Source organism: Medicago truncatula, chromosome 1 (genome assembly GCF_003473485.1).
Source record: "Medicago truncatula cultivar Jemalong A17 chromosome 1, MtrunA17r5.0-ANR, whole genome shotgun sequence".
Taxonomy (NCBI): domain Eukaryota; kingdom Viridiplantae; phylum Streptophyta; class Magnoliopsida; order Fabales; family Fabaceae; genus Medicago; species Medicago truncatula.
Window position 1 is genome coordinate 43,858,025 of NC_053042.1, and position 27,066 is coordinate 43,885,090.

The following is a 27,066-nucleotide window of genomic DNA, read 5'->3' on the forward strand; positions in this document are numbered from 1 at the left end:
TGTGGATCTCTATATCTTCTGAAAATAGAGGTTAGCGCTTATGTGCCTTTCTTGCCATGAATATCTGCATTTGCATTTCTGTGCCATTAACCAAACAAAACTAGTTGTTGGTTACGATCTATAACAACAAATCAATGATTGGAACTAGACATCATAGTTCTATGAGATTGAGAACAAAGGCAAGATGAGTCATTTTGACCTAATTTAAAGCCAAATTCCTTAACCTAATCGACGGCCAAAATATTTTATAATGGTCAAATCTCTTCTCAATTTTGTTTTTTTATTTTATTTTATTTTATTTTTTCTGTATAAAAAAACATACAAAACAAGATTATTAAGCTGCAATAAAAGGACAAAAATGTCCGCACTTAAATAAGACGAACAAAATTTCATTGTTGTCTGCAAAATGTGTGATGACGATATCGAGACAGATTGAAACTCGCATTACACCGGGGATTGGGAGGGTGATGAATGAATCCGTGGCCATGTCGGAGTAGAGTGTGTGGACGGCGACGAGTGGTCTTGCGGTGGCGGTGGAACAGAAGGATAATCAATCCTCTGAGAGTAGTTTACAAGCAATTTTAAATGAACAAATATAACCCCTTAGATCAAAAGAGATCTGAAACGTGAAATATATATTCAATCTGTATTAGAAATGTGAAATATTGCTTATAATAATGACATGATGAAGTAAATTTTTTATTATAATAATTATAGGATGACGTATGTTAGTTAAATTGAAAATGAAGAAAGTGATATTAATTAAACTTATAATTAAAAAATAATTATTATTATAGACTGAAAATTGATTTTAAGATTTTTTATTTTGAAAGGACTCCTAAATTATTATGGGACCGATGGAGTATTTAAAAGGGGATTTAAAAGTGAGTGAAAAATGGATGCAAGAACAGAACAACGCTACCGTACTCCGGCGTCCACCCCGAAAGCCTTCGGACAATGGCTATATTCCATTCCCTTCCTCTGCATTCCCAACACATCCGCCGCATCCACTTCTATCAACACCCATATTGGCCTTTAAATATTCACTCAACTACTTTCACAAATCGCATTATTTTCATTCTCCTTTTCTCTCTATTCCTCACTTCACTTCCTTCAGGTTCGATTCCATGCTGTTTCGTTTCATTCTCTTTTCAGAATCATATGTTCTCTGAATCCACTTTGTCGATTGATTCTATTTTAATTTCTCTCTTTTTTTTTTTTTTTTTTTTAATTTTTTTATACCAACGGAGTTTCTTTAATTATCATTATACATAAATTTCTGATTCTCTATACATGATGAATTCAGGGTTATGAAATTCAATTGGTGGTTTTTTTTAGTTAGGGTTTAATTTTCCAATACCGATAATCTGCTACTACTATTATTATTAATTGTAAAACTTCTAAAATTATGATTCAATAGCTATGTTTTTTAGGGTTTAACTTTCCAATACAAATAATTTTTTGTTTGTAAATAAAGATAAAAAAAATGAATTTAATATGTTTGTTTGTGATATCTGGTGATTGATTTAGTACATGTTGTTCTGTTCTGTTGTATAATGGCAAATAGTGATCCGGCTAACAATGAGGTGCCCCAAAACCATAAGATTGAAGTGCTATCCAAGACAGTTTATCTGGAATTTGGATACAATAAGCGTAAGCGCTGGTCAGATGAAGAAAACAATGTGCTCAAGTCCTTCTTAGATGCAAAAAGTTGGAAAGACATCAATTGGAGAGACATCGGGAATGAAGAAAAACTGTTTGGTCGGGATACGGAAGCGATCCGGGACAAAGCAAGGAAATTATTTTTTAAAAAGGAAAGACAAGAAAAAGGGTTCTTAGAGTCTCGGCGTAAAAGAAAAGGTAAGGCTATGAAGGAAATTATCTAATTGTTTATAAGTTTTAGCTGTGCAAGATACCATTGTTTGATACAGGATACCGGTGAATTTTGGTGTTACGAGTTTCATATTTTTCACTGTTGTATATGTTTGTTGATTTTTTCTTAATTTGTCATGTTTTAGCTTTAGTTGTGCAAGATACTCTTGTTTGATACATGTACATATGTTTGTTGAATTTTGGGTAGGACCTGTGGTTCTCAATTTGTTATGTTTTAGCTGTAGCTGTGCAAGATACTATTATTAGATACATGATACTTGTGAATTTTGGTCTTACAAATTTTATATTTTTCACAGCTGTATATGTTTGTTGACTTTTTGGTAGGACCTTATGTTTCTTAATTTGTTATGCTGTAGCTGTGCAAAATACTATTGTTTGATACATGATACTGGTGAATTTTGGTGTTACCAGTTTTATATTTTTTTACTGCTGTATATGTCTATTGAATTTTGGTGTTACTGCAAAAGTTTATGTTGATTGGTCATTACAGTATATAGTCTGACAAGTATATATTATAAGAGATTTCAGTATATACCAGTTGAAGATGTTTCGTACTTAAATACTTGGCATAGTCATTACAATATACAGTTATACTCTGACAAGTATATATTTGAAGAGATTTAAGTAAATACCAATTGAAGATAGGGAAAATGTGGTGATAAATATTTCTTTGTATTCCCATTTTCCATGATATTATCAAATGAACAATAAAATATCTTATGTTCCAAAAAAAATAAGTTAATAAACATATGTTTAGAAATCACCTAACATTGTTATTGTTGTGATCTTAAGGGAAAAAGGCGAAGAAGGCAGGAGTGAACTGTGAACTTCCTTGGGATGTGTTTGATGTCATTTGAATCTTATGAAAACATTATATTTTTTATGAAATTATGATTACAATTATATTATAGACATGAATAATATATATTTTACCCTTTTATATCATAATAAATTATATTTATTTCTTTAATAATTCTAACAATATAACAAATCTAATATACTCATATAATATCTATCTTTAAAAAATATAACAAATAAATATAAATATTTATTTTTTGAATGACACAAACAAAATATCATTTTAGGGTCAAATTTGCTTAAGAGTATAATTGGATCGAGAGAAAAAGCTGCTCAAAACTGTCTATTTAAAGCACTTTGGTTGACCGGGGCGTTGGCTTGAGTTCGTTATTGTGGATTGCTCGGTGCAACACACTCGCATAGCCTCCAGGCTGCATAAACGTTACTCTCCTTGTCTGTCATACATACTTCACAGCAAAATAGTCCTTCCACACACAGTACACACACCTCTCCCCTTTCCTTTCTTCACCATTGCATGCATGGCCTATAACCAACAATTATGATCCTTTACTTTATTTTAATTTCTATCTAACATGAATTTAGCTAAAACATAGTTTCTATAATTATGATTCAATTACTAGGTTTTTTTTTTAGGGTTTAATACGTTGTCTGTAATTGATTAATTTATGTTCTACAATTACCATTCAATATCTGCAGGATCATGGCAAATAGTAATTCAGCTAACAATGTGGTGCCCCAAAATCGTATGATTGAAGAGCAGTCTGAGGAAGTTAATCTGAAAATTGGATACAATCGTGGTAAGGTTTATATTTTTCACTATTGTATGTGGTTGTTGAGTTTTGAATAGGACTCTCTGGTTCTCAATTTTTTATGTTTTAGCTGTAGCTGTGCAAAGTACTATTGTTTGCTACATGATACTAGTGATCTTGGTGTTACAAGTTTTATATTTTTCACTGCTGTATATGTCTGCTGAGTTTTGGTATTATTGTAAAAGTTTACGTCGACCGGTCATTACCGTATATAGTCTGACTGCCAAGTATATATTAGAAGAGATTTAAGTATAGACGAGTTGAAGATGTTTCATACATAAATACTTGCCATAGTCATTACAATATTAAGTATGTATTAGAAGAGATTTTAGAATATACAAAGTGAAGATGGGAAAATGGGGTAATAAATATTTTATGCTGATCTAGATTTTTGTTTGGGAAAATGGGGTAATAAATAACAAAAATAAAATATCAAATAAACAATAAAATATCTTATGTTCCTAAAATAACTAAAAAAACATGTTTAGAAATCACCTAACACTGTTTTATTGTTGTGATCTAAAGGGAAAAAGGTGAAGAAGATAGCAGAGAACTGTGAACTTCCTTGGGATGTGCTTAATATCATTTCCAAAACATTAGATTTTGACGATCTCTTTCAGTTTGCCGTTGTGTGCAAGAATTGGAGGGCTTTTTATTGGAGAAATTTACTTGTATCGCAAGAACCGTTACTTCTTCAAGTTTCGTATAATCGTCATGAGGAATCATATTCCTTTATTAGCTTGCCCGACCGAAAGATTTATTTATTGAAGATGATGAACTTCATCAGCTATGTCTATGTTACGTCTTCTAGCGGATATTTTATCATGGCAGGATTTTGTAATTCATTTTTGCTAATCAATCCATTTACAAGGATAAAGAAGGTAATCACTGCCTCTACCTTTGAAGTTGTTCCTGATATGTTTGATAACCATGCCTTGCTTGCTTTTGGCAAATGATCTGAGGAATTTGTCTTGGTGGTTTCATGCAAAAGTTCTAGGAGATTGCATGTCTATCAATCTCGAAATTGTGGTTGGGTTGCTTATTCGACAATGGGAAATCTAGGGAGGGTTGTTGACTTTGTGGTTTTGCATAATATAATATATGTTGTCACTGACAAGGCCACATAGGGGTACTCAGCTTGAATTCTGCAAATATTAAATTTCTAAAACTGCTGTGATGAGCAACTTTTGGTGGTTGATTTATCGTGCAAGAAAATGAGGAATGTATACAAGATAGACTTCTCAACCATGAATTATGTCAAACTCGAAGCTTTGGGCAACATTGCATTATTTTATGCTGGGAAGAGAAACTTTTACGCATTGAGCAACCCTAATAGGTGGGGATATGAGAGTAACTCTGTGTATGTCATCAATCTTTCAACATATACACAATGTAGTGTGTATTCAGGGGATGGTAAAAAATTACAAAAATGTATTACGCTTCCAGCTCCTCATGGAACATTTTCTAGCATGTTGGATTGATGTTTTAGACCTCTACGATTGAGGTAGATTATTCTCTTGTTGAGTAACTTGCATATTGTACACAATGTTACTTGTTGTCTTTGTGTTAAGTAGGAAAAACTTGCAATATTTTATAGTTTTCAATATTAGGAAAGTATTGAGATTGAAGAAAGAATTGAATTCAGATGTGTATCACAACTGAATGGGTTGGCCATTTGTAGTTTGTTTATTTTTGGTGTTTTTTATTTTTACTTTTACGGATAAAAAAGTATAAAAATTGCACTGTGCAAAATTTTGAAGCTAGTAGCAGTAGAGGCGGCTCTGCTCTGCTGCCTAGTATTAGAAATGGAAATTGAACTCTGCCTCTTGCATTTTGAGTTTGGATTAGGATCAGTGACAGCATGATTTGTTTTTACATTTAGATTATAGATTGTATGTTTATGGAAGCTAGCATTTTCTATATTGTCATATCAAATGTACAGATTTTGATTTTTTTTTTTTTTTTTGTGGATTTTACATACTGGGAAGGAGAGTATGATCATTTTAGCTGAGTTCTGTTGGCCCTTATCTAGTCTGGGAATGGAAGGTTATTTCCCACCATGGGAAAGTTTTTTTTAAACATTGGATTAAGTAAAAAACATAATATTATCATGGTCTGTCAGTACTAGATCTAACCACTTATCCTCTATTATCATCTTCCTCCTAGCCTCACCATCTTATCCGACCTTCCACTGTTACCTTCATCCACCTTCTCCTCTGATGCAAAATAAGAATTCAACAAAGAGGAAATTGGAATTTTAATTCTTTCTACCAAACCCACCATCGAAGAAAACAAAGAACATAAGTGTTGGCTTCAAATTCTGCTTTTTTATTATTATCTCCTTTTAAGCCAAAAAAGAATCAAAATAAGAACATGAAAATCTGAACATAAGAAAATCCTTAATTTTAGAATTTTGTGTTCTTAGAATCATTTTATAAGCATCTGAAGACTACTCAGATCCAATCCCAACAAATCTCGCATTTTAAGAAACCCAGTAAAGCAAAACAACCATTTTTTTATTTAAAAAAATTGAAAACCCACCGGTTGGATTTTTAAGGTTCCTTCTGCCGAATAATTTTTAGTGTTGTTGATTTGATTTTTTAGTATAATAATGGTTCTATTCAATTGAAGGGTGTTTGTTTTTTTTTGTAATCAAGTCAAACTTGAGTTCACTGACTCGTTGATCACGTGATGGTGATTCTGGCTTGTGAGTGGACGACGACGAGGAGAGGGTTACGAGTGGAAATTGATGGCAGGGCCGAGAAAGGAGATTCTTGAAGGGAGAATGGAGTCGGAGATGTAGGTTTCAATGTCGGTCTTGGAGCCGGCGGTGACGATGCGTTGGTGGAGGGTTAAACTCTTCTCCACAGTAGATGTAAATTTCAGATCTGAAGGTTGAAGAAATGTGAAAGAAAAACAGAAAAAAATATAATGTACATAGACCATGTTAAAATCTATACACCTCTTTAATCTAATGGATAAAATTTACTTTCCTATGGTGGGAAACAACTATCCATTCTCATGCTAAATGCCACCCTTACTATATGTTGCAACTACTGAAAAATAAGGTTTTAGGTGTATGCCGTAGTACAAATATCACATCACATCATATTAATATTCAAATCAGCAATTTAAAAAAATGTGTGGATTCTTTTTTCTTTTTGGGTCAAATCTCCTTATGGATTCTTATTTGAAGTTCAATTGAAATAAGGAACCATTCCTTGGTTATTATTTAAATGATATTTTTTGCTTGCTTTCTTTTTCGGATTTGAATATTGGCATTTGATACCAAAAATAAACACAAACAAATGAAAAACAAAGTAAATTGTTATTTTTGAATTGGTGCCAAGAAAGTTAATGACATTCAATATGAACCAATCTAATATGATATAATTAGTAATTACACATCCTCTTGTTGTGCAAAAGCACTTACATATTCGTAATAATATCTTAATTTAAGGTACTAACATATCTGTACAACAAGAAGTATGAGACACAAGAAATGAAAGCGGGAACAAGAAACAACATTCTCTTTGGCATAGTTTGGAAGCTCTTGGGTCCTTCTTCAATGATAGGCTCCAACCTTGGAAATTTAGAAGAACATTTTTTAGGGGTTATGATCAGAGCAGGAGCTACCTCACCACAATTTTGAATGCCTCTCAATCTCATTTCAACCTTCACCATCTTCCTTGGCATTTAATTAATCAATCTTAATCACAAGTTGTAGTTAACCAAATTAACCCTTATATTTTCCTTGATATGTTTTAGAGAGAATAGCCCATATACGACTATTTATATATTTTGGGGTATTCAATATTTGGTTGGCAAAGCCATGAGAATCATTGGTTGAAATTAGTGACAACTCATTAATTAGTGCTTGAATATGTCTTTGTTTGGATTGAAATAGATTTCACAGCAATCACAACAGCAAAGCATTTTATGACCATTCTAGAAGCAGTCTAAAAATAGAAAAATGATGTGTACACTTTGACTTAAGGAAACATTCTAGATTAGGATATTATTATTATTATTATTAATAAGAAAAAGTGCTAGAGTCACACCCTTTAACACAATCTATCACGGTCTATTAAATAGGATTTATTTTACGTGTCGCCTTTACATATTAGCTTTTGATTCACATTGCTATTGATTCATTAGACAGTTTTCTTGTGTATCAAGCTATCTATAGAACTTAGAATTCTCTACTGGTTAGCCTACAATGGTTAACTTGTGTATCACTGCTTGTATAAATAACCATTGTATTCTCTTTTCTAATTAATGAAACGATTACATTTCATTCATCTTTTTCAATTCATAAGAATGATATTGTAAGCCATCATTTTTGTAATTGTGCTTTCAATGGGTTGTATTTACAAGTAACATTTTATTTTAAAAGAATATTCGAGCAAGCTAATCTTCTACAATCTCATAACAAGTCTAATTTTAGCTTTCTGGTCATTTAAGTTCTTGAAGTACCAATGCTAGGCAGCATGTGGAACTTTAAATTTTATCTTGAGAACAATTTTTTTTGAAGGTTCGTTTGTTTAGTCCTGAATGTGAACTGATATTTTATGACAGTTAGTTTAAGTGGTTCTCAACTTGTCAAACCAGTTTAGAACTGAATTGAGCAGCATGTGGAGCTTTAAATTCAGTTGTTTAGTCCTGAATGTGAACTTCAGAATGTAGCATATGACAATAAAAAGTAGCACTAATATTCTGAGCCAGTTGTAAAACTGTGTTTCAAAATCTGATTCAGTTCTAAAACCTGTTTGAAATTCGTTTAAAACGTTTTCTAGAACTAGTTTGAAATTCGTCAGGTTTGAGCTGACTCAACCAGTTTTGGTTCAAAGCCGCTTTTAAAATAAAGGTCTTGTTAACTTGCACCCCAAGGGCACATGTTAAGCAATTTAAAAGTAGAAATTTTAAATTGAAAAAATAATATTTTGACTTTTCAAAAGTTGAATGCACGGAATTTTAATATAAATATTTCAACATTTAGCTCATTAACATGTGCCTCATGTTAGCATTTGCCTTAAAAAAAACGAGTAGTGATACATAGACCACCTTAGGTAGCATGTACCACTTGTACACCCACATGTATTGTCTCTCACACACTCTCACATGGAGTGGTACAATGTGTGTATGAAAAAAAGTGTGTACATGAAACATTATCCTAAAATAACCGTAATTTACAGAAACTGAACAGGTTTTGGTTGATAATACTAAACCACAATTCTAGTTTTCTTAAATTTGTTAATGTTTCCACACAAATGGTAAGTTGAAAATATAATTTTCCCTCATGCTTTTGACATATGAACATCACTGTACAGTCTCGCTATGGCTTTATTCAGCCTTTAGGAGTTCATTATACTAATGCTAAAATTAGATATTTGTTAGAATTAGTAAGGCTTCTTGTGCTGCTTGTAAATCTGCTTTGAGTTTGGAATCATGTGTGTTTAGAGATTTCTCTATGTAATTAATCTTGCTGAGAAAAAAAATATGGGATGTCTGCTATGCTTGCAAATCATTCAAGTTCGTTAAGATCTTTTGACTCTTGAGATGCTGCTATGGCGTAATTGAATCATCTTGATAGTGTTTGCATAATCTTCTCCATGACTTGTTTTTCTGTTGTATTACCATTGTTATTCTTCGGTTTATTGACCAATGTATCTATTTGTAAAAAATCAGGAATATTTTTATCTTTGTAAAATTCAATAAGCTCAAATTGTTGTTTTAAGTCTTGCAACCTTTTTCTTTAAACTGGATTTGCTCCATGTGTTTTGAGCATAATTTCCCAAGCTTGCTTTGCTATTATATAGCATGGAAACTTTTTGCTTCACGGGTTCATTTTTTCTGGTTTTCCTTGCAGTAGGTTTTGCAGGAATTTGGTGTTGGGGACAATTTTTGATGTCTTTTTTAGCAGGTTGAAGCAGGGGTGTGGGGCTTATTTTCTTGCTTTGTTTCTAGGGAAGATTAGCTTTTATGTTAGAGGTTCCTTTTGTTGTTTTGTTACTGGTTTTATGGTTTAGCTTCTATTACCCTGCTAGTGCAAGTGTATTAGTTAGCCAATCTTCGGTTATTCCTTGTTTCTCATGTTTATTAATGAAATGAAATAACCTTGGCTCTTTGATCACATGCATAAAATCTTCCTTATAAATGAAGATTAAAATATGAGATCATTCGCAATTCTTATCACCCTAACGTGTGTTCTCAAATGGTGTGTGAGCTAGACAAGACATAAAAGTAAAGTAAAACATAAGATAGATCTTGTGTGTTATGAAAAATAAAGAAGTGTAGTGTTTATAAGCAAACACTAATTTTATTGGCTAAAACAATGTGGCCTACCCAGCTTAGCCTTGCTCGGCTAATTTCGCAGTAGTGTTTGATTTCTTTGATGGAGTATGTGGTGTCTCATCAAAACGTGCATCCGTGCTAATAGTTTGTTTTTGGATTTGGATCATTTCCATTGAAATTTTTTTCAAATTTTCTCCATTTTCAATCTACACCATTAAAATACAACAACCACTTTTCATTATAATTTAATTCTCACTTTCTCTCTCATGATTGATGGTTGAGATTCCACATGAGAAAACTTAAGACAATTTTCAATGGAGAGAATCCCAATTTTTTTTTTAAACGCTTATGTGTTAATAGCTACGAAGTTCGGATACTTCAAAACGGAGACATACCTGTATCGGATACCGATACTCCACGGATACTCGCAGATACATATGTACCCACGAAGTATCGGAATTTATTATTTTAATTTTTAAAAAATATTTTATCAGATACTTATATGATACTCCACAGATATACAAGGATACTTCTAAGATACTTCTTCATAGATACATATTCTAGAAAGAGATGTAGGGTAAAAAAATGAGACAATAAATGAATATGATTCAATTTTATATATGCGTCAATATAATTGTTTACCAAATGAATCACTTAAAATTATACTTCTTGTGAATGAAGGTAACGAGAGGAAGGTGATTCAGTTAATCAACATTATATAAAATTTGTGTTGAGTTCTTTTAATGATGTTTTTCTCGATATCCCAACATATGAAAATATAATGCAGTTTATACGAAAACATTACATTTTTTTATTTTGAGCACATGTATTATTTTGTAAAAATTGTTACTTTTATAATAATTTAATAATGAAGAGTAATAAATGTTTGTATCCCAAATTTAAAAAGATTAACGTATCCGTGTGCTTGTATCATATCGTACCGGCACTTTTGTACCCGTGTCCGGGCTTCATAGGTTAATAGCTACTTCATCCTGTGACGCTACAAACATAGAACACAATTAAAATGTTAAATTTCTCAAGTTCCACTAAGCTTCAATTGTTTTGAACATTCTCGCGACCTTATTTGGACCTTAATAGACATGAACAAGATTTACCTAACTCGCATTTAGATATATAAGCCTTCATTCGGCTGAGAAGAACTTGTTTGAGGAATACTCGTGGTCTAAACTTGAGGGAAATCTGGTGAATTCCTTTAACATTGAAGTTTTTCACCCTTTTCCTTCGTTTAAAACTAGAAGCCATTGACTTTGAAAAGAAACTATCTTCCCTATCATCATCTATGAGAAAGTTTATCCATTACACAAATTTACACATTGAGTTCAAATTTCACATAAAGTTATACACATGATATTAATGTCAAAGACATACATTGTTATGATAGTATCAATTATTGCCAAAAATAAGTTTTCTCAACCAGCTTTGTGTTGAAGCCAGAAATCATGGCAGTATATTATAGGGGGCTCAGAGAGTGGCGGTGCATGCAAAAACAAAGGGCAATTCCGTCAAAATAAAGAAAAACGACGCTGCACCATATAAATCATGTAACCCTGTTTATTCTCTCACCATTTCATTTTCTCTAGGGTTTCTGAGTAACTTCATTCAAGGTAAATTTCTTTCTCACAATTTAGGGTACAATTTCGTTTCTATTTGATGTGTTCTTATCATTTAGGATAGTTAGATATTTTGTTCGTTTATTTTCTGCATTTTCTTTTTATTTTTATTTCCGTATTCGATCATGATAATAATGTTTATGCTTAAGTTTATGCTTTTCCTTTTGATTCGTTGGATGTTTGTTTATATGTCTGAATCGGTAGTTTTTATTTGTTGTGAATTTATGTTCTTTTTCAGCATCGTTCTATGTTTTTAGTGTGTTAATCGTTTATGTTTTTGAATTATGCTGTAACATATTATTATATTTATACATGTCATAATGACAAAGACGAAGTTAAACACTCAATTTCATGCCCGTTTTATTCTGTATTGTTGCCGTTCATTATGCAATTTTTGACTTGTGGGAATGTTATTGTGTTGTTGCTATATAAGTATTTTATTTTACTATTGAATGAATACTGGGATATATATATATATATATATATATATATATATATATATATATATATATATATAGTAGTTATAATGTCTTGTTTTCTGTGTTGAATGGACAGATTCTGTTTGTGATTTCAAGTTCAAGGACTAATGGGTGATGATGAAAAGGTTCATATTAACATCGTATTTATTGGTAATGTCGACTCTGGGAAGTCAACCACTGGTGGTCATTTGATCTACAAGCTTGGCGGTATTAAAAAGGATGTCATTGAGAAATTTGAGAAAGAAGCTGCTGAGATGAACAAGCGCTCATTCAAGTATGCTTGGGTACTTGACAAGCTCAAGGCTGAGCGTGAAAGAGGTGTTACAATTGATATTTCCATGTCCAAGTTTGAGACAACCAAATACCACTGCACTCTCATTGACGCCCCCGGACACAGATTTCATCAAGAACATGTTAACCGGCACGTCCCTAGCTGACTGTGCTGTTCTCATCATTGATTCCAGAACTGGTAGTTTTGAGACTGGTATCAATGGTCAGACCACTGAACATGCTCTTCTTGCCTATACTCTTGGTGTGAATCAAATGATCTGCTGCTGCAACAAGGTATTTATATTTCCAGCCCCTTTAAAGTTGTATTTGTTTATTTTTATTTATAGTTCATTTATATTAAGTACTAATTATCATCTATCTTGACAGATGGATGCAACTACACCCAAATACTCTAAGGGTAGGTTTGAAGAACTTGTGACGAATTTCTCCCCCCTTTTGATCAAGGTTGGCTATAACCTATCTGACATTCCATTTATTCCCATATCTGGTTTTGTTGGAGAAAACATCATTGAGCGCTCTACTAACCTTGATTGGTACAAAGGTCCCACCCTTTTTGAAGCTATCGACCAAATCAAAGTACCGAAGAGGCCATCAGATAAGCCTCTCCGATTACCAATCCAGTCTGTTTACATGATTGGAGGAATTGGAGTCGTGCCTGTTGGTCGTGTTATGACTGGTGTCTTGAAACCAGGAATGGCTGTGACTTTTGCCCCAACTGGGGTGCAAACTGAAGTGAGGTCTGTGGAGATGCACCACGAAGGTCTCATCGAGGCCCTTCCTGGTGACATTGTGGGATTTAATGTTAAGAACATGTCTGTTAAGGATCTCAAGCAAGGTTATGTTGCCTCAAACTCCAACGATGATCCAGCCATGGAAGCCGTTAAATTTACTTCTCATATTATTGTCATTAATCACCCTGATGGAAAAATTCCACTTGGCTATACACCTATTGTTGACTGCCACACCTCCCACATTCCTGTCAGGTTCGCTAGGTTTGTTAACAAGCTTGACAGGCGTTGTAATTTTGTGCTTGAGCAGGAGCCCAAATTCTTGGAGAATGGTGATGGGGGGCTTGTTGAAATGATTCCAACCAAGCCCATGGTGGTAGAGCCTAATGCAAAATATTCTTCACTTGCCCGTTTTACAGTCAGAGACACGCGTCGAACTGTCGCTGTTGGAGTCATCAAGGATGTGACGAAGAAAGCGAAGACACATCAGGATGTGACCCTGAAGAATGGTGATTCTGGGGCTGTTGATATGATTCCCACCAAGCCCATCGTGGTAGAAGCTCGCCGTAAGTCTGGACTCCCACCTTTTGCCTTCAGAGGCATGCGTCACACTGTGCCTCAAACTGTGCCCGTTGGATTTGTCAAGGATAGGTTGAAGAAAAGGAAGGAGGATCAGGATGTGATCTTGAAGAATAGTGGTGCTAAGGCTGCTAAGTTGATTCCCACCATGGCCATGGTGGCGCGTCAAACTGTGCCGGTTAGAGGCATCAATGATGGGACGAAAGAGAAGGATCAGGATGCAGGAGGCAGTAAGTCAAAGAAAGGGATTGAAGAAGTGAATTTTGACGGATTATCAATCTAGGCAAGTCTATTGTCGTTATTACACAAAATGGACTTTGATCCGAAGTATGTCTATTTCTGGTCTAGTCTAGTAAACTTACTTCGCAGCTTTTGTTCCCAGAACTGACTTCTAGCTAGATCGACGGTGGCAGGACCGTTTCTTTTTTGTTTGTATGCTATGAATATTATGTCTAGTGTGAATACTTGGATTATCTAAGCAGCAAGTTTATGGACCTGGTGATTATCTTTTGAATATTAACTATCTATCTGTGTGTTTATTCCTTGCTAGAAAGTTCTGAAGTTTTTGTTGGGTCAAGTATCTCTGATTGTTCTAGGAAATATAGATGAACATCATTGTCTTGCTATGGTTTTATTCAGTCTTTAAGAGTTCATTATATTAATGCTAAAATTAGATATTTGTTAGAATTAGTAAGGCTTCTTGTGGTACTTGTAAATGTGCTTTGAGTTTGGAATATTCCTACATCACATCTTATTTTCACTTCCATCTTGTGCATGTGTCTTCTGAACTTTTCTCAATCATGTGTTTAGAGATTTCTCTTATGCAATTAATCTTGCTAAGAAAAAAATGGGATGTCTGCTATGCTTGCAAATCATTCAAGGTATATTTTGACCCCTTGGTTGCTGCTATGTTGTAATTGAACCATCTTGTTAGTGTTTGCATAATTTTTTTCCTTGACTTGTATTTCTGTTATATTACCATTGTTATTCTTGGTTTTATTGACCAACATATCCATTCGTAAAAAATCATGAATGCTTTCATCTTTGTAAAATTCAATCAGCTCAAATTGTTGTTTTAAGTCTTGCAACCTTTTTCGTTAAATTGGATTTGCTCCATGTGTTTTGAGCATAATTTCCCAAGCTTGTTTTATTGTTATAGCATGGTAGCCCCCCATTGACTTATTAAAAACAAAGCTTTTTAATTGAGTACTTTTTTTCTATTTTTCAACTTTTGATTTTTCTTCTTCTGTTTGTTCAGCAAAATCTTTCTCTAAAATACCCCATAACCACAGGATTTGAAATGTAGTTCCATCAAACTTCTAAATTGTTGATTGGATTTACTTCCAGCTTAGTTTAAGTTCAACCTGCCTCTACATATCTTTGTTGGCATTTAAAACTGCCTTCTAGATATATTTGGGATATAACTAAATAGAGTATTGAATGAAACACTATTAAATTTCACTCACATAATTTAAACACAGTCTGTCTGCACAAGGTACTTGTCAGTCTCCCTTTTTGTAATTCTCTTCAAATTCTTAACTTCATTTTCAATCATGCTGCTCATTTGAAGAGAAGAAATAGTTGAAGAGAAGAAATAGTTGGAATTGATTCCAAAACGGGTTATGTTCAAATTATCTTAAGCTTGGCTGATAATAATTGCTCACACTTAAACTGTAGCACAAATGACCCAATGTTGCTTATTCATAAGAGATTTTCCTGAAGCTCCTCCTGTTAAAGCTAAACCACCAATATTATAGTGATAATTCAAATCGCTCATTAGAAATGCTTCTGATTCTTGTTTAGCTAAAATCCCTTGAGAAGTGACATTGGCATTGATGATTTTTCTGTTCTTTCATTTGCTTCCTTTATAAAAGATTCAGTATGGATGAAAGGCGTATGTGTAGCTGGATCGTTCCCTTGCTTCATTAGCTTTTTTCGACAAAAAAGCAAACCACTTGCTAGATAGTTACGATTGTTATCAAATTAGTTTAGACCTTTCACCTCGAGCTGTCCATTTTTCTTAATAATTAAGCTTTGCTAAAATAGTTTTAATAGGTTGTGTTTCAATTTAACATATATTCTGTATTGGTCTTATTTCAATTTACATGTGTCTGCAACTTCATTCTCCAAGTTAGGCGTGTAGAAGAAGATACAAAGGAGGCTAAAAAAAATATATATTATTTTTTACATGAAAGCATCTAAAATTGAAACATAATTAAAACAGATTGAGTAGATCCTTTAAGATACTACTGCTGTCCTTAAGAATTGGGTTTCAAGATTGTCCTCAGCTGCAGGCTATGTTTATTTCTGCTGCGAATTCCTCCATTGGTTATAGTGTTTGGTGTCGAATATGCTTCGGTTCAGCTTTCCTAGAAGTGGAGAAGGTATTTGCTTGGTTTTGGAGGCTTGTGCTAAGGTTTTGTTTACCTCTCTCGGTTTGGTTCCTATGGTGAGTGTAATATGGTGTGAACTAAAGAAGACATAAAAGTAAAGTATAAAAGGATAAATTTTGTAAAAGTACCTTCACCGGTATTTTATAGGCAAACATTACCTCTACTGGCCAAAACAATGTGGCTTACGGAGTTTAGCTTGATTTCTATTGTTGTTGGGGAATGCGGTGCCTCAAGTAACCACGTTTCACTTGATCTTCCCTCTTTCTTTGCATTTCTTGTTTCCTCTGTCGTCTCCTCATAACATGCTAATAGTTTTTTTTTATAAGTGCAGAAAAAATCAATTAACTCGCATTCAGATGTATAGAAGAACTTGCCTGATCTTAAATTCAACTATTTGCCAATTTCAACTAATAAGTTCTTTGTTTTAGGTATAAATAGAAGATAAATAACATTCAATACAATTTTATAGGAATTTCAATATTTTTAATTGTATTACAATTCTAATCATGATCAGATTGGATTTAAACACCTTTAATACTTGGGGATCACATAGGTCTAATCTTGAGCACATCAAAGTTTTGTTGAGTAATGGAGGAATACTACTTGAGGGAAATCTGGTGAATTCCTTTAACATTGAAGCTTTTCACTCCTTTTCTTCGTTTAAAACTTGGAGTCATTGACTTTGAAAAGAAACTATCTTCCCTATCATCATCATCTACCTGGGTTAGTTTTCATCTCAGAGAGAATTTATCCATAATACAAATTTATACGTTGAGTTCAAATTTCACATACAATTGGAGAAAGATAGAAAGTTATAAACATGATATTAATTGTTATGATAGTATCAATATTGGAATTGGACATTAGATACATATATGTAGATTCTTGTTGCCAAAAAAACACTCGGCAGCTGGATTGCACAAATCTCTGAAAGCAAAAATAAGTTTTCTCAACCAGCTTGGTGTTGAAGCCAGATATCATACATAGTATAAGCAAAATAAGCTAGGCACTTTGCCCTGACTAATACAAAACTCATAAGAAACCTAGTATGTGCAAAATACAGTACAAATTTACATGACTATACATACATTCAAGCAAATGTCTCAGATTTTTTAGTACTATAATGAAGAGAAACATGTTTTTGAAAAGTAGCAATTGGAGAAACATGTTGAAAACTTTTAAGATTAGTTTGACAACCACCATGAGCAATCAAAACCAAAGCAACTTGCAAATGTCCAGCTTCAGCAGCACAATGCAAAGGAGTGTAACCAGCATCATCAACACTATCAACCTCAGCACCATGTTCCAACAAAACCTTAACACTCTTTATTCTACCCTTGAATGAAGCCCAATGTAGTGGGGTCCACCCATTCTGATCTTTTCTATTCACTTCCGCTCCTTCCCCTAAACACTTCTTCAGCGCGTGTACATCGTCCACACGCGCCGCTTGTAGAAGCGCGTCGCCCCAACGTAGTACACCGAACAAGCGCGTGTGTCCACTCTCCGATGCTATTTCAAACGCTGTTTTACCGTTTAACTCTCTTGCGTATTTTACGTCGGAGTTTTCTAGTAAAAACTCAACTGCTTTTAAATGATTTCTCGACGCTGCGTGATGAAGTGGTGTCCACCGTCGGGAATCAACGGCGTTAGCGTTTCCTCCGATTGAAACAAAAAACTCAATTAAACTCACGTGACCTTCACTCGCCGATACGTGAATCGGTGTCATCATTTCTCTGTTCACCGAATTCACATCCAATTCGTCGCAGAAAGATTCAAACAAAAACTTTACAACATCGACTCTATCTATTATTGCAGCTTCATGCAAAACAAAATCCACTGAATCGTTGATTCTGCATCCGTTAGCTACAAGAAGCTTCAAAACAGCGAGTTTCCCAGTTCTTATCGCAAACGGAATAAGCGATTTACCGTTTGAATCTCTAAAATTCACATCTCCACCAGCGGTGATTAGATCGGTAACGTATTCAACTTTCCCGCTTTCAACCGCGGGTTTCATCAAATTCGTGAGATTCGATTTCGTGCAAACCGATATAGCTTTCGTGAAAAGATTACGAGTTTCGTAATTTGAGATAACGTACTCCGCGACGGTGGGACCTACTAAGATGACGGTTATAACTGCATCCCGGAAAACGTGGGGGCCAGGTTTGTTAAATAGACGACGGAGATCGTCTGTGGTAGCTTTACCGGTTGGTAGCATGGAGGTTCGGACTGTGATGACGTCAGCAGGTTCGGACAAAGGTGGTTGATTAAGGTTTGTGAGATGAAGTGTGTATGTTGATGAAGAAAGTGGTGGGATTACTGACAAAGGTTTGTTGATTGAAAAGGTTGTTGGGTTTGTTGTTGTTAAGGAAACTGCAACAGACATGGTGTGCATGAGGTTTGTAAGCTTGAACGAGGAAGAACATTTTTGGTTTTTTTGGAAGTTAAGGTTCACTTCGTTGAACTCTGTTTTCACCAACCTATCCATGGTGGTGATGGTTAGCACAAAAGAGTGTTTTCAATTCTTATTAGTGTCTTGTTATTTTGTGCTAATCAAAATTGACGGAAGAAATTAAGATGCTTGTTGGAATGAGACTGTTTATTTTGCAATTATATTATCATTGTTATTTATTTTGATTTAATTTATTGTTGACTTATTGGGGTTTAGAAATTAATTTGTGAATTGATTATTGGTGATGTGTGATTAAAATATTGATGTTCGTTAGTTAGGGTGCGATTGCGAACGTGACAGGGAAGGTGTGGGTGGGATGAAGAAGGATATGAATAAAGTTAGAGAAGACTCTGAATAAGACAATGTAAGATGTTTTTCTTTTCATGCTTGCTATTGAATTGAAAGGGTAAAAAGGTGTGAATTTGAACCAATTCAACCAGCCATTTTTGTGGAACTGGTTTAGTGTTGTAAGTTTGAACCGGTACATAGGAAATTGATATATTTTTTTAATTCATTCATTTTTGCAAAACGTTGGGTATAGAAGGAATTGAAATTTACATATTACAATTTTCCTGCTCATTGGATTGTCATGGTGCAATTTTATATATTTTTTGTACTATCTGAAAGTGAAAACAGGGCATCTTGTGTGTATATACTTGGTTGATATTCTGTTCCACACTGGTTTTGGGCTTTGGCTGTATATGAGGACCATGTTTAATAGAGAAAATGCGGCAGTTGCGATTTCACATACCATTTTCTAGTTTTTGTTTAATATTATTAGGTCATATTCAGCAGCCATGAGTCACTTTATAAATTTATGACTAATAATGATATTTGTCTTCATTTTAGATTATTTGAGCCAAGTCAGCTAACAGTAATTGGAATTTTGTTTCTCTTTTTGGCTGATTGTTTATAACTTTATGCAGTTGTAATTTTAGGTGATTTTCATTGGCTAAAGATCCATAGACAACTCTTTATCCCATACACACTTTTACCACTGCCTATGTGGCAATTATTTTTTTGTTTTATTCAACCAAAATAATAGAACAATAAGTTTCTCTCCAAAGAACCTCATTGGCCCCTCTTTCTTCTCCGTTATGCCCCCACCGCCGCTCCTTTCACCGGCCTCACAGCCCCTTTCCTCCCCATCCATTTCTTTCTGCTACTACTACATCTGTCATGTTTCAATGAATTCAATTTTTAGATCTAAAATAAGCTAACGTTCTCCCTCTCTCATATGTGTTATCTCTCTCATCTTTCACCTTGGAAATCATTTTCACACAATCTCCTGACGACGACAATGTTGGTTGATAGACGGTGGTGGACGATGGTGGTCGATGGTGGCCAGATTTGCTGATTACAACTTGAGATTTAAAGGCGACGGTGGTGGTGGTGAGATTTTAGTGGGAGGACGGCGGCCAACAATGATGGGTAACGAAGAGATGAAAGCGGAGAGAGATGATGAGATGGGTGAAAAATGGGTGTTGCTGGTGATGGTAGCCAGTGACGGTGGGCGGTGAAGGGAAAAGTCGGGAGAGAGGGTGAAGGATCGAAGAGAGAGAAAATAGTGGGGTTGAGAAAGTTGCAGAGTTTAGTTGGACAAAATTACCCCTCGGTTTTTGTTAATTGACAAAATTACCCATGCCACATAAGATGTGTATAGAAGTGGTTTGCCATATGGGGGTGTTTGTGTATCAGCACTCATTCCATTCTATTTCAGTTTTCAACTTCTACAGCTTCTTATGTTCTATATGACGTGTCTTATTTACCAAAATTAAGTCCTTTGTCTAAGGCAACAATGTATATTATCCATTTTGGGGCAAAGGCTACGGTGGGAGACCTCTTTAGGTCTCCTACCGTAAGAGACTTGGACTTCTTCTTTTTTTTTTTGCAAAATAGATATTAACCATTGGATGTATTTAAAAAAATTTGAAGACGTAGTATTTTCATACTCTCTATAACACTAGATTATTTTTACACCCATCCTTCTCTCTTCCCCTCCAAGTTTATGCTTACTACCCACCACCAGCAACCTCTCAAATGTAATGTTAGTGTGAAAGTGTGAAAAAAAAAATATAGTGTGGAAAAAATGTAATGTTTCTGCTTTCTGGGTTGTTTTGGTTGAGAGGTTGAAGAAAGTGTGAAAAAAAATTATAGTGTGGAAGGATTATAGTAAGATCGGTGTTCTCCATCAATCTCTTGGTAACACAATTCATTTTTGTTATATAAAAAAAAAAATTAATCTTTTATAATGTCTCCTACCGTAGAAGACCTATTCAAATCTACTACCGAAAACGGCGCCCCATTTTGACATCTTCGTTGGTTAGTTTCATGGGAATTTTTTCATTAAAAACTATGCATATTAATCTAGAAGTGTGTACTTCATAAAAAAATTGGATGTCTTGTGGTAGAGCGAGATTATAAAAAAAATAAAATCAGGAAATTTAAGTTGAATTTGATTGGTTTAATTTTAATAGGTGTCTTCTTCTCTCTATGATGTTTTCTTTTTGTGGTAGTCGGAGTTTGAACCCCGACCCTGTATAGATTATACATTGTCCCTACCAACTGAGTTAAACTCAGGAGGACTCTCTCCGTGGTGTTTAAATAAACAACTTACTAACGAATATCTTAAGAGTATTATTTAAAAAATTAATAATAAAAAAAATTATCTTAAAAATACTTGTTAAATATATGTAAAAATCATAATTACACAATTTTCTATATAAAAGTTACTACTTTTGGATGTTGAACAATGTTTTAAAGATACATGTCAACATTCCCTTCAAATAAACGTGAGTAGAACTAAAAATTTGTGTGTGAAAATCAATTATTAAACAAAAATTACAAATTCTAACTTCATGTAAAATCAATTCTAAAAGTGGAATCAGATCTTCTCAACAACAATGAAACATGTCATAATCAATTCTACACCTTCATATTTAATAATGATCCATCTTTGAGTGGATCCAAACATAAAATTAATTATGTGTGTTGTTCTTGAAGTGGGAATGGAAAATGTTCTAACACATGTTCAATATATTTGTACCGATAATTATGCTAAAAGATGAATGGAATTTATTTTCCCTTAAAAAAAAAATAATGAAACATGATTTATCCAAAAACAACTGATATTAAAAACTTATCATGATTTTCTTCACTTGTTTGCATAAGTTCATTATTTTTCTGCTCAAAAAAAAAAAAAGTTCATTATTTTTCCACATCAATTCATTATTTTTTCTTCACTCTTGTTTCGAAACATGTAAAGATGTCAATCGAATTTTAAATATGATTTTTCTGTCGTTCAATTTCTAGAATCCAAACGTGTAAAGATCCTAAAAAAAAAAATTAATCATGGTTCAACCGTGGTAAATTTTTTTCATTTTAAGTGATAGAAAACACGTTTTGGGTTTTAAAATCTAAAATACGAAAGGCGTTTTTGGAGGGGCAAGAGAAACATAGAGGTGGGAAAGTAATTTCTTTAAATACCAATGGGACAAAGCCCCAAACTAAACAATATACAACCATCAGATACTCAACGAAAATTATACCCCGTACCCTTACAATTAATCCTTCACCCCTACAGGAGTAAACACAAACTTTTTGCGATTCAATTCCTGGATAACAAACATGGTATAAATGCTCCACGGCACTTAACTGCCGATGGATAGAATCGGAGATCGGCAGTTAACTACCACCGGTTAACTTCCACGGCTGTTAATTGTCGATGAGGTCATTTCAATAATTTATTGGTGTTTTCAATTAAACTATAAAGTGTCAACAACAATATTCGATATATATAACCTGTATTTTATCTATTCTATTTTTCAACTTTATATTTCAATTTGTTCAACATCAAAAAAAAACTTCATATTTCAATACCATGTTACAGCCAAAGTTCAAATAAAAATATCACTCAATTTTTTTACGTTACCATTTCATAAGTACGATATTATCAATGTTGTTTAGCAATGATTTTTGTGTTGTCATATTATAAGTACATTTTCACTGTTGTTTAACAATTATTAATCAACGGTAGAGAACTTGTAGCACAACAGTTATTAAAAATCAAATGATTTTTCTATTTTTTTACTTGTAGTTCAAATAAAAATATCACTCAATTCATTGTTTCAAATAATATGTTTATCATTGATTTGAAACAATGAATTGCTATAAACATGTTTTTATTGCCAAAAGATAAACATATTATTTGCCTTCTCCATACCCGAGTTTGTAAAAATTACCCGTATTCGAGCCCATATTTTTGTGGGCAAAAACTTTAGGATATTTCCCCATACCCAATGGATGGGTACCTAAGTGTCCATACCCACACTCATTATCCACGTTTTAGCTATGAAAGACAATAAAAACATCACAATTGTAATAAAACTATGGTCAATTTTTTTTAAATCAACTCATAAAATAGTATGAATCGTAGAATTTAGCCATATAAAAATTGTACGTGAACGAGAGGGAGCGGTAACTGTATTAAGTAGTTTTTAGGTTTATGTTTAGACTTAAATAACTAAATTAATTAATTAATTATACACAAAAAATAAATAAATTACTTATTACATTGTATAAATATGTATGTGCGGGTTGCGGGGCTGAGTATTATACTACCCTTATCCGCACCCATACCTATTTAAATTTTAAGGTAATAACTCGGACTCATGCCCGTACTCATGAAAGTGATGTTTTACCCTACTCATTGCAGGTATTTTTTTTTTTGCGATATCCATCGAATCTTGGTCCAATTGTCATCCTCCCAAGGTTCACCCAACATAATTTACAAAAAATAACAGTGAATTATAACTTACTAGCTTGGAGGGAATTGAAACCCACGTGTTTAGAGAGAACCCAGACTTTCTCTCTCTAAACTTATCGTGAAAACGCCAACCAAACTTAGGTTTCCCCTTAGCTTGTGGAGGCGCAGCCGCCGGATTTCTTGGCCAACCCAACCCAAATTCGGTTCTTACTACTAGGTCCTCCTGGTCCGTTTCACTGTTCCGATCCATGGATAGCTGGAAAAAAGTGGATCTCACAAAGGAAGAAGAAGATGAAGGAGTGGATGCAGGTGACATAGAGAGCTTTGGTGATGACATTTTTGCTAACTCTCTTGTGGGGAAGCTCTGGACAGAAAACCCATTCAATGGAAGGATCTTCAAACAAGTTATCACTCAAGCTTGGAGGTTGAAAAATCATGTAGAGGTTCAGGATCTGAACAAGAACCTCTTTCTGTTTCGTTTCACAACTAAGAGGGATGCTGATACAGTGCTAAAAACTGGTCCGTGGAGCTTTGATCGAAACATTGTCGTCTTGAAGCACCTACCTGGAGATGAACAACCTTCTGATCTGGAGATGCATTCAAGTGAGTTTTGGGCAAGAATTTACGATCTGCCTCTGAAATTGCGGTCTGATGCGATGGCAAAGAAGCTTGGAGATGTCCTTGGGAAGTTTATGGAAGTGGACAGCAAAGAAGGAAACAGATTGGGCAAGTTTCTCCGTGTCAAAGTAACGATTGATCTCCGGAAACCCCTGAAGAGAGGAACTGTGGTTAAGTACCAAGGCAAGAATCTAAGGGTTTATTTCAAATATGAAAGACTACCTACTTTCTGCTTTGTATGTGGGCGCATCGGACATCAGATAAAGGATTATGCAGAGATGGATGGGAAAGACGAAACTGAGTTCGATGAAATAGAGGAGAAAGAATTGCCATTTGGACAGTGGATGAAAGCTTCACCCTTACCGAAAATCACAGTGGAATTAAAGAGGGAGGCTAGTTCCAGCTCTAGTGGGAAAAGTCTATTTGTATCACCAAGCAACATCAATGAGCGACCAAATGAAGACAAGGGGAAAGGAGTGGAAGAAGAACAATCTGTGGTGAAAGTAGTGTGTAAAGCTATCCAGGCAGAACCATCTACTAACACATTGCCAGACAAGTCGCAGAGCGAAGTGGAGAGTGTAGCTGAATCATTTGGGAACGTTGAGATCACACCTCAAGGTTTACAAAACACGGATAAGGGGTCCCCAACAAAGTCAAAAACCAAGTCACCAAATAAACCAACAAAGAAGTGGTCCAGGAAGAAAGGTGAGAGAAAGGGGAAGCAACTAGAAAAACAACTTGTGAAGGAGTTAGGTAAGAGACAGCTAGTGGAGGTAACAATTTCACAAGGCGACCCTATGGACTTGTGTCGGGGGGAGCAGAAGAGGAGAATCATTGTTGACACAGTTTCGATGCAATTACCAGAGGGGGTGTTGGATGACCAACACCTCCTTCCCCAATGAAAATCTTGAGTTGGAACTGCAGGGGGTTGGGGAATCCCTCGGCAGTTCAAGCCTTGTTGAGGCTCACCCGGTTACAAAATCCCTATTGTGTCTTCTTAATGGAGACTAGATTGAAGAGTTTTGAATTTGAAGGCATAAAACAAAGATGTGGTTTTAATTCTTGTCTAGCTGTTGACTGTAGGGGTAATGGTAAAGAAAGAGCAGGTGGCTTGGCACTTATGTGGAGAGCACCATTGCAAATTACTATATCTTCATACACTTTGAATCATATTGGTGGACATTTCACTGATGGTGAATCTGATCAGCAATGTTATTTTTCTTGCATTTATGGATACCCGGAGGAATGTAACAAAAGGAAAACTTGGCAACTAATCGAGGAACTGAGCGCTAATGTGGGGAGCAAGTGGCTTTGCTTTGGTGACCTGAATGATATGATCAACTCAGCTGAGAAGATAGGAGGCAACACTAGGAGTTCAAACCAGCTTATGCTGGGGAGAAATACCTTGGATATCTGCAGACTGATTGATTTGGGCTTTGAAGGACATCCGTTCACTTGGACAAATAAGAGGGAGCTTGAGGAAAATATTCAATGTTGACTAGATAGAGCTGTGGCATCAGAAGAGTTCATCAGTAGATTCGCTCCCATCAGAGTTCTCCACCTTCCCAGGTATGGTTCTGATCATGCTCCTATTCTAATTGATCTAGAATCTGATTTTATGAGTGCCCATAAGAAAAGGATCCGAATGTTCCGTTTTGAGGAGGCCTGGACGAAAGAGGTAAACTCTGAGGACATTATTCGTAATGTCTGGAATGGAGGTGGTCTCAACCTCCCTGGTAGAATTAACGGCATGCAACACTTAGATAGCTCCTTTGAAGGTATGAATATGAGTTCCATTAAAAAAGAAATCAAAAGAATTGAAAAGATTCTATGTGATAGTAACCTGTGGTCTAGTACGCATGCTGATCTAGTTCGCTTCAAAACCCTTGAGAAGCAATTAGATGATCTCTTGAAAACAGAGGAAGTAATGTGGCGTCAACGCAGCAGGGCAGTGTGGCTCATGGAAGGGGATAAGAATACAAAGTTTTTCCATGGGAAGGCTAACCAAAGGAGGAAAACTAACGAGATAAAGAAATTGAAGGATAGTGACGGGGTGTGGTGGAGAGGGGAGGAACATGTTGAAAGAATTTTAATCGACCATTTCTCGGACATTTTCTCTTCTTCCAACCCGGTTGATATAGAGGAAGTGTGTGAAGTAGTTAGAGGGAAACTGAACAACAATCATAGAGAATTCTGTGCTAGTATTTTCACGATGCATGAGGTGAAAGATGCTATTTTTCAGATGCATCCGGTTAAAGCCCCTGGTTCAGATGGCCTCCCTGCGTTATTCTTCCAAAAGTACTGGCATATAGTAGGGGGAGATGTTCTCAATTATGCTCTGGATGTTCTAAATAACGGTAGAAGCCCGGAGGATATGAACAAGACTTTTATAGCTCTTATACCAAAATGTAAGAATCCAACATCCCCTAAGGATTTCAGACCGATCAGCCTCTGTAATGTTGTGATGAAAATAGTAACAAAGACCATTGCAAACAGGTTGAAGCAAATATTACCGGAAATAATAGATGAAGAGCAAAGTGCCTTTGTGAAAGGAAGATTGATCACTGACAATGCACTCATTGCTATGGAATGCTTTCATTGGATGAAAAAGAAGAAGAAAGGGAAGAAGGGAACGATGGCTCTTAAATTGGACATGTCAAAGGCTTATGACAGAATTGAGTGGAATTTTGTTAGTGGAATGTTACATGCCATGGGATTTCCCGAGGCTTTTGTTGGTCTTGTCCTTCGGTGTATCTCATCTGTTTCTTATCAAATTTTGATCAATGGCCAACCCAGCAAGCCAATCTCCCCTGAAAGAGGCCTTCGACAAGGGGACCCCCTATCCCCTTACCTGTTTATTCTTTGTGCTGATGTTTTGTCAGGTTTGTTGTCAAAAGAAGCTAAGCTCAAGAAGATCCATGGCATCCAAGTAGCTAGAAAGGCGCCCATAATTTCACATCTGTCATTTGCGGATGATAGTCTGTTGTTTGCGTGTGCAAATGTAGTAGAAGCTGAGACAATCTTGCAGGTTCTTAATTCTTACCAGATGGCTTCTGGACAAGTCGTCAATTTGGATAAGTCTGAGGCATCATTTAGTCGAAATGTGCGTGAAGAGGAAAAAGAAATGATCTGTAACAAGATGAATGTAAAGACTGTGATGTCTCATACTAAATACCTGGGTCTTCCAGTGGTGTTTGGTAGATCCAAGAAGCAAATTTTCTCCTTTGTTATTGACCGTGTCTGGAAAAAGCTGAAGGGATGGAAAGAGAAATTTCTGTCAAGAGCAGGGAAAGAGGTTTTGATCAAAGTAGTGGCGCA

At 35.0% G+C, this 27,066-nt stretch overlaps 2 protein-coding genes and 1 pseudogene across 3 annotated transcripts; 2 read left to right on the forward strand and 1 right to left on the reverse strand.

Annotated features, from left to right (window-relative positions):
• The first annotated feature begins 874 nt into the window (after positions 1-874).
• On the forward strand, positions 875-5,374 carry LOC25484792 (uncharacterized). Of its 2 annotated transcripts, XR_003012286.2 has the most exons (4): positions 883-1,117; positions 1,568-1,860; positions 3,409-3,509; positions 4,047-5,374. XR_003012286.2 is itself a non-coding variant. In XM_024784003.2 (3 exons), the coding sequence occupies exons 1-3, from the start codon at positions 900-902 to the stop codon at positions 3,459-3,461; spliced, it is 564 nt and encodes a 187-aa protein (XP_024639771.1). In that variant the 5' UTR covers positions 875-899; the 3' UTR covers positions 3,462-3,510. The 2 variants fall into 2 exon arrangements, 1 of the variants encoding a protein (XP_024639771.1); XM_024784003.2 differs by lacking the exon at positions 4,047-5,374 and having other exon boundaries at positions 875-1,117; positions 3,409-3,510.
• A 5,574-nt stretch (positions 5,375-10,948) lies between these two features.
• On the forward strand, positions 10,949-14,039 carry LOC11417115 (elongation factor 1-alpha-like; annotated as a pseudogene).
• Positions 14,040-16,750: 2,711 nt separating this feature from the next.
• On the reverse strand, positions 16,751-18,499 carry LOC11415982 (protein VAPYRIN-LIKE-like). The gene has a single exon (NM_001424631.1). The coding sequence runs from the start codon at positions 18,399-18,401 to the stop codon at positions 17,007-17,009; it is 1,395 nt and encodes a 464-aa protein (NP_001411560.1). The 5' UTR covers positions 18,402-18,499; the 3' UTR covers positions 16,751-17,006.
• Between the last annotated feature and the right edge of the window lie 8,567 nt (positions 18,500-27,066).

Bases quoted from the DNA above. Each gene is read 5' to 3' on its own strand.
- LOC25484792 (XM_024784003.2), top strand. From the start codon at position 900: ATGCAAGAACAGAACAACGCTACCGTACTCCGGCGTCCACCCCGAAAG. The intron at 1,118-1,567 runs GTTCGATTCCAT...AATGGCAAATAG, and splicing joins CCTCACTTCACTTCCTTCAG to TGATCCGGCTAACAATGAGG. The intron at 1,861-3,408 runs GTAAGGCTATGA...CAATATCTGCAG, and splicing joins GTCTCGGCGTAAAAGAAAAG to GATCATGGCAAATAGTAATT.
- LOC11415982 (NM_001424631.1), bottom strand. From the start codon at position 18,401: ATGGATAGGTTGGTGAAAACAGAGTTCAACGAAGTGAACCTTAACTTC.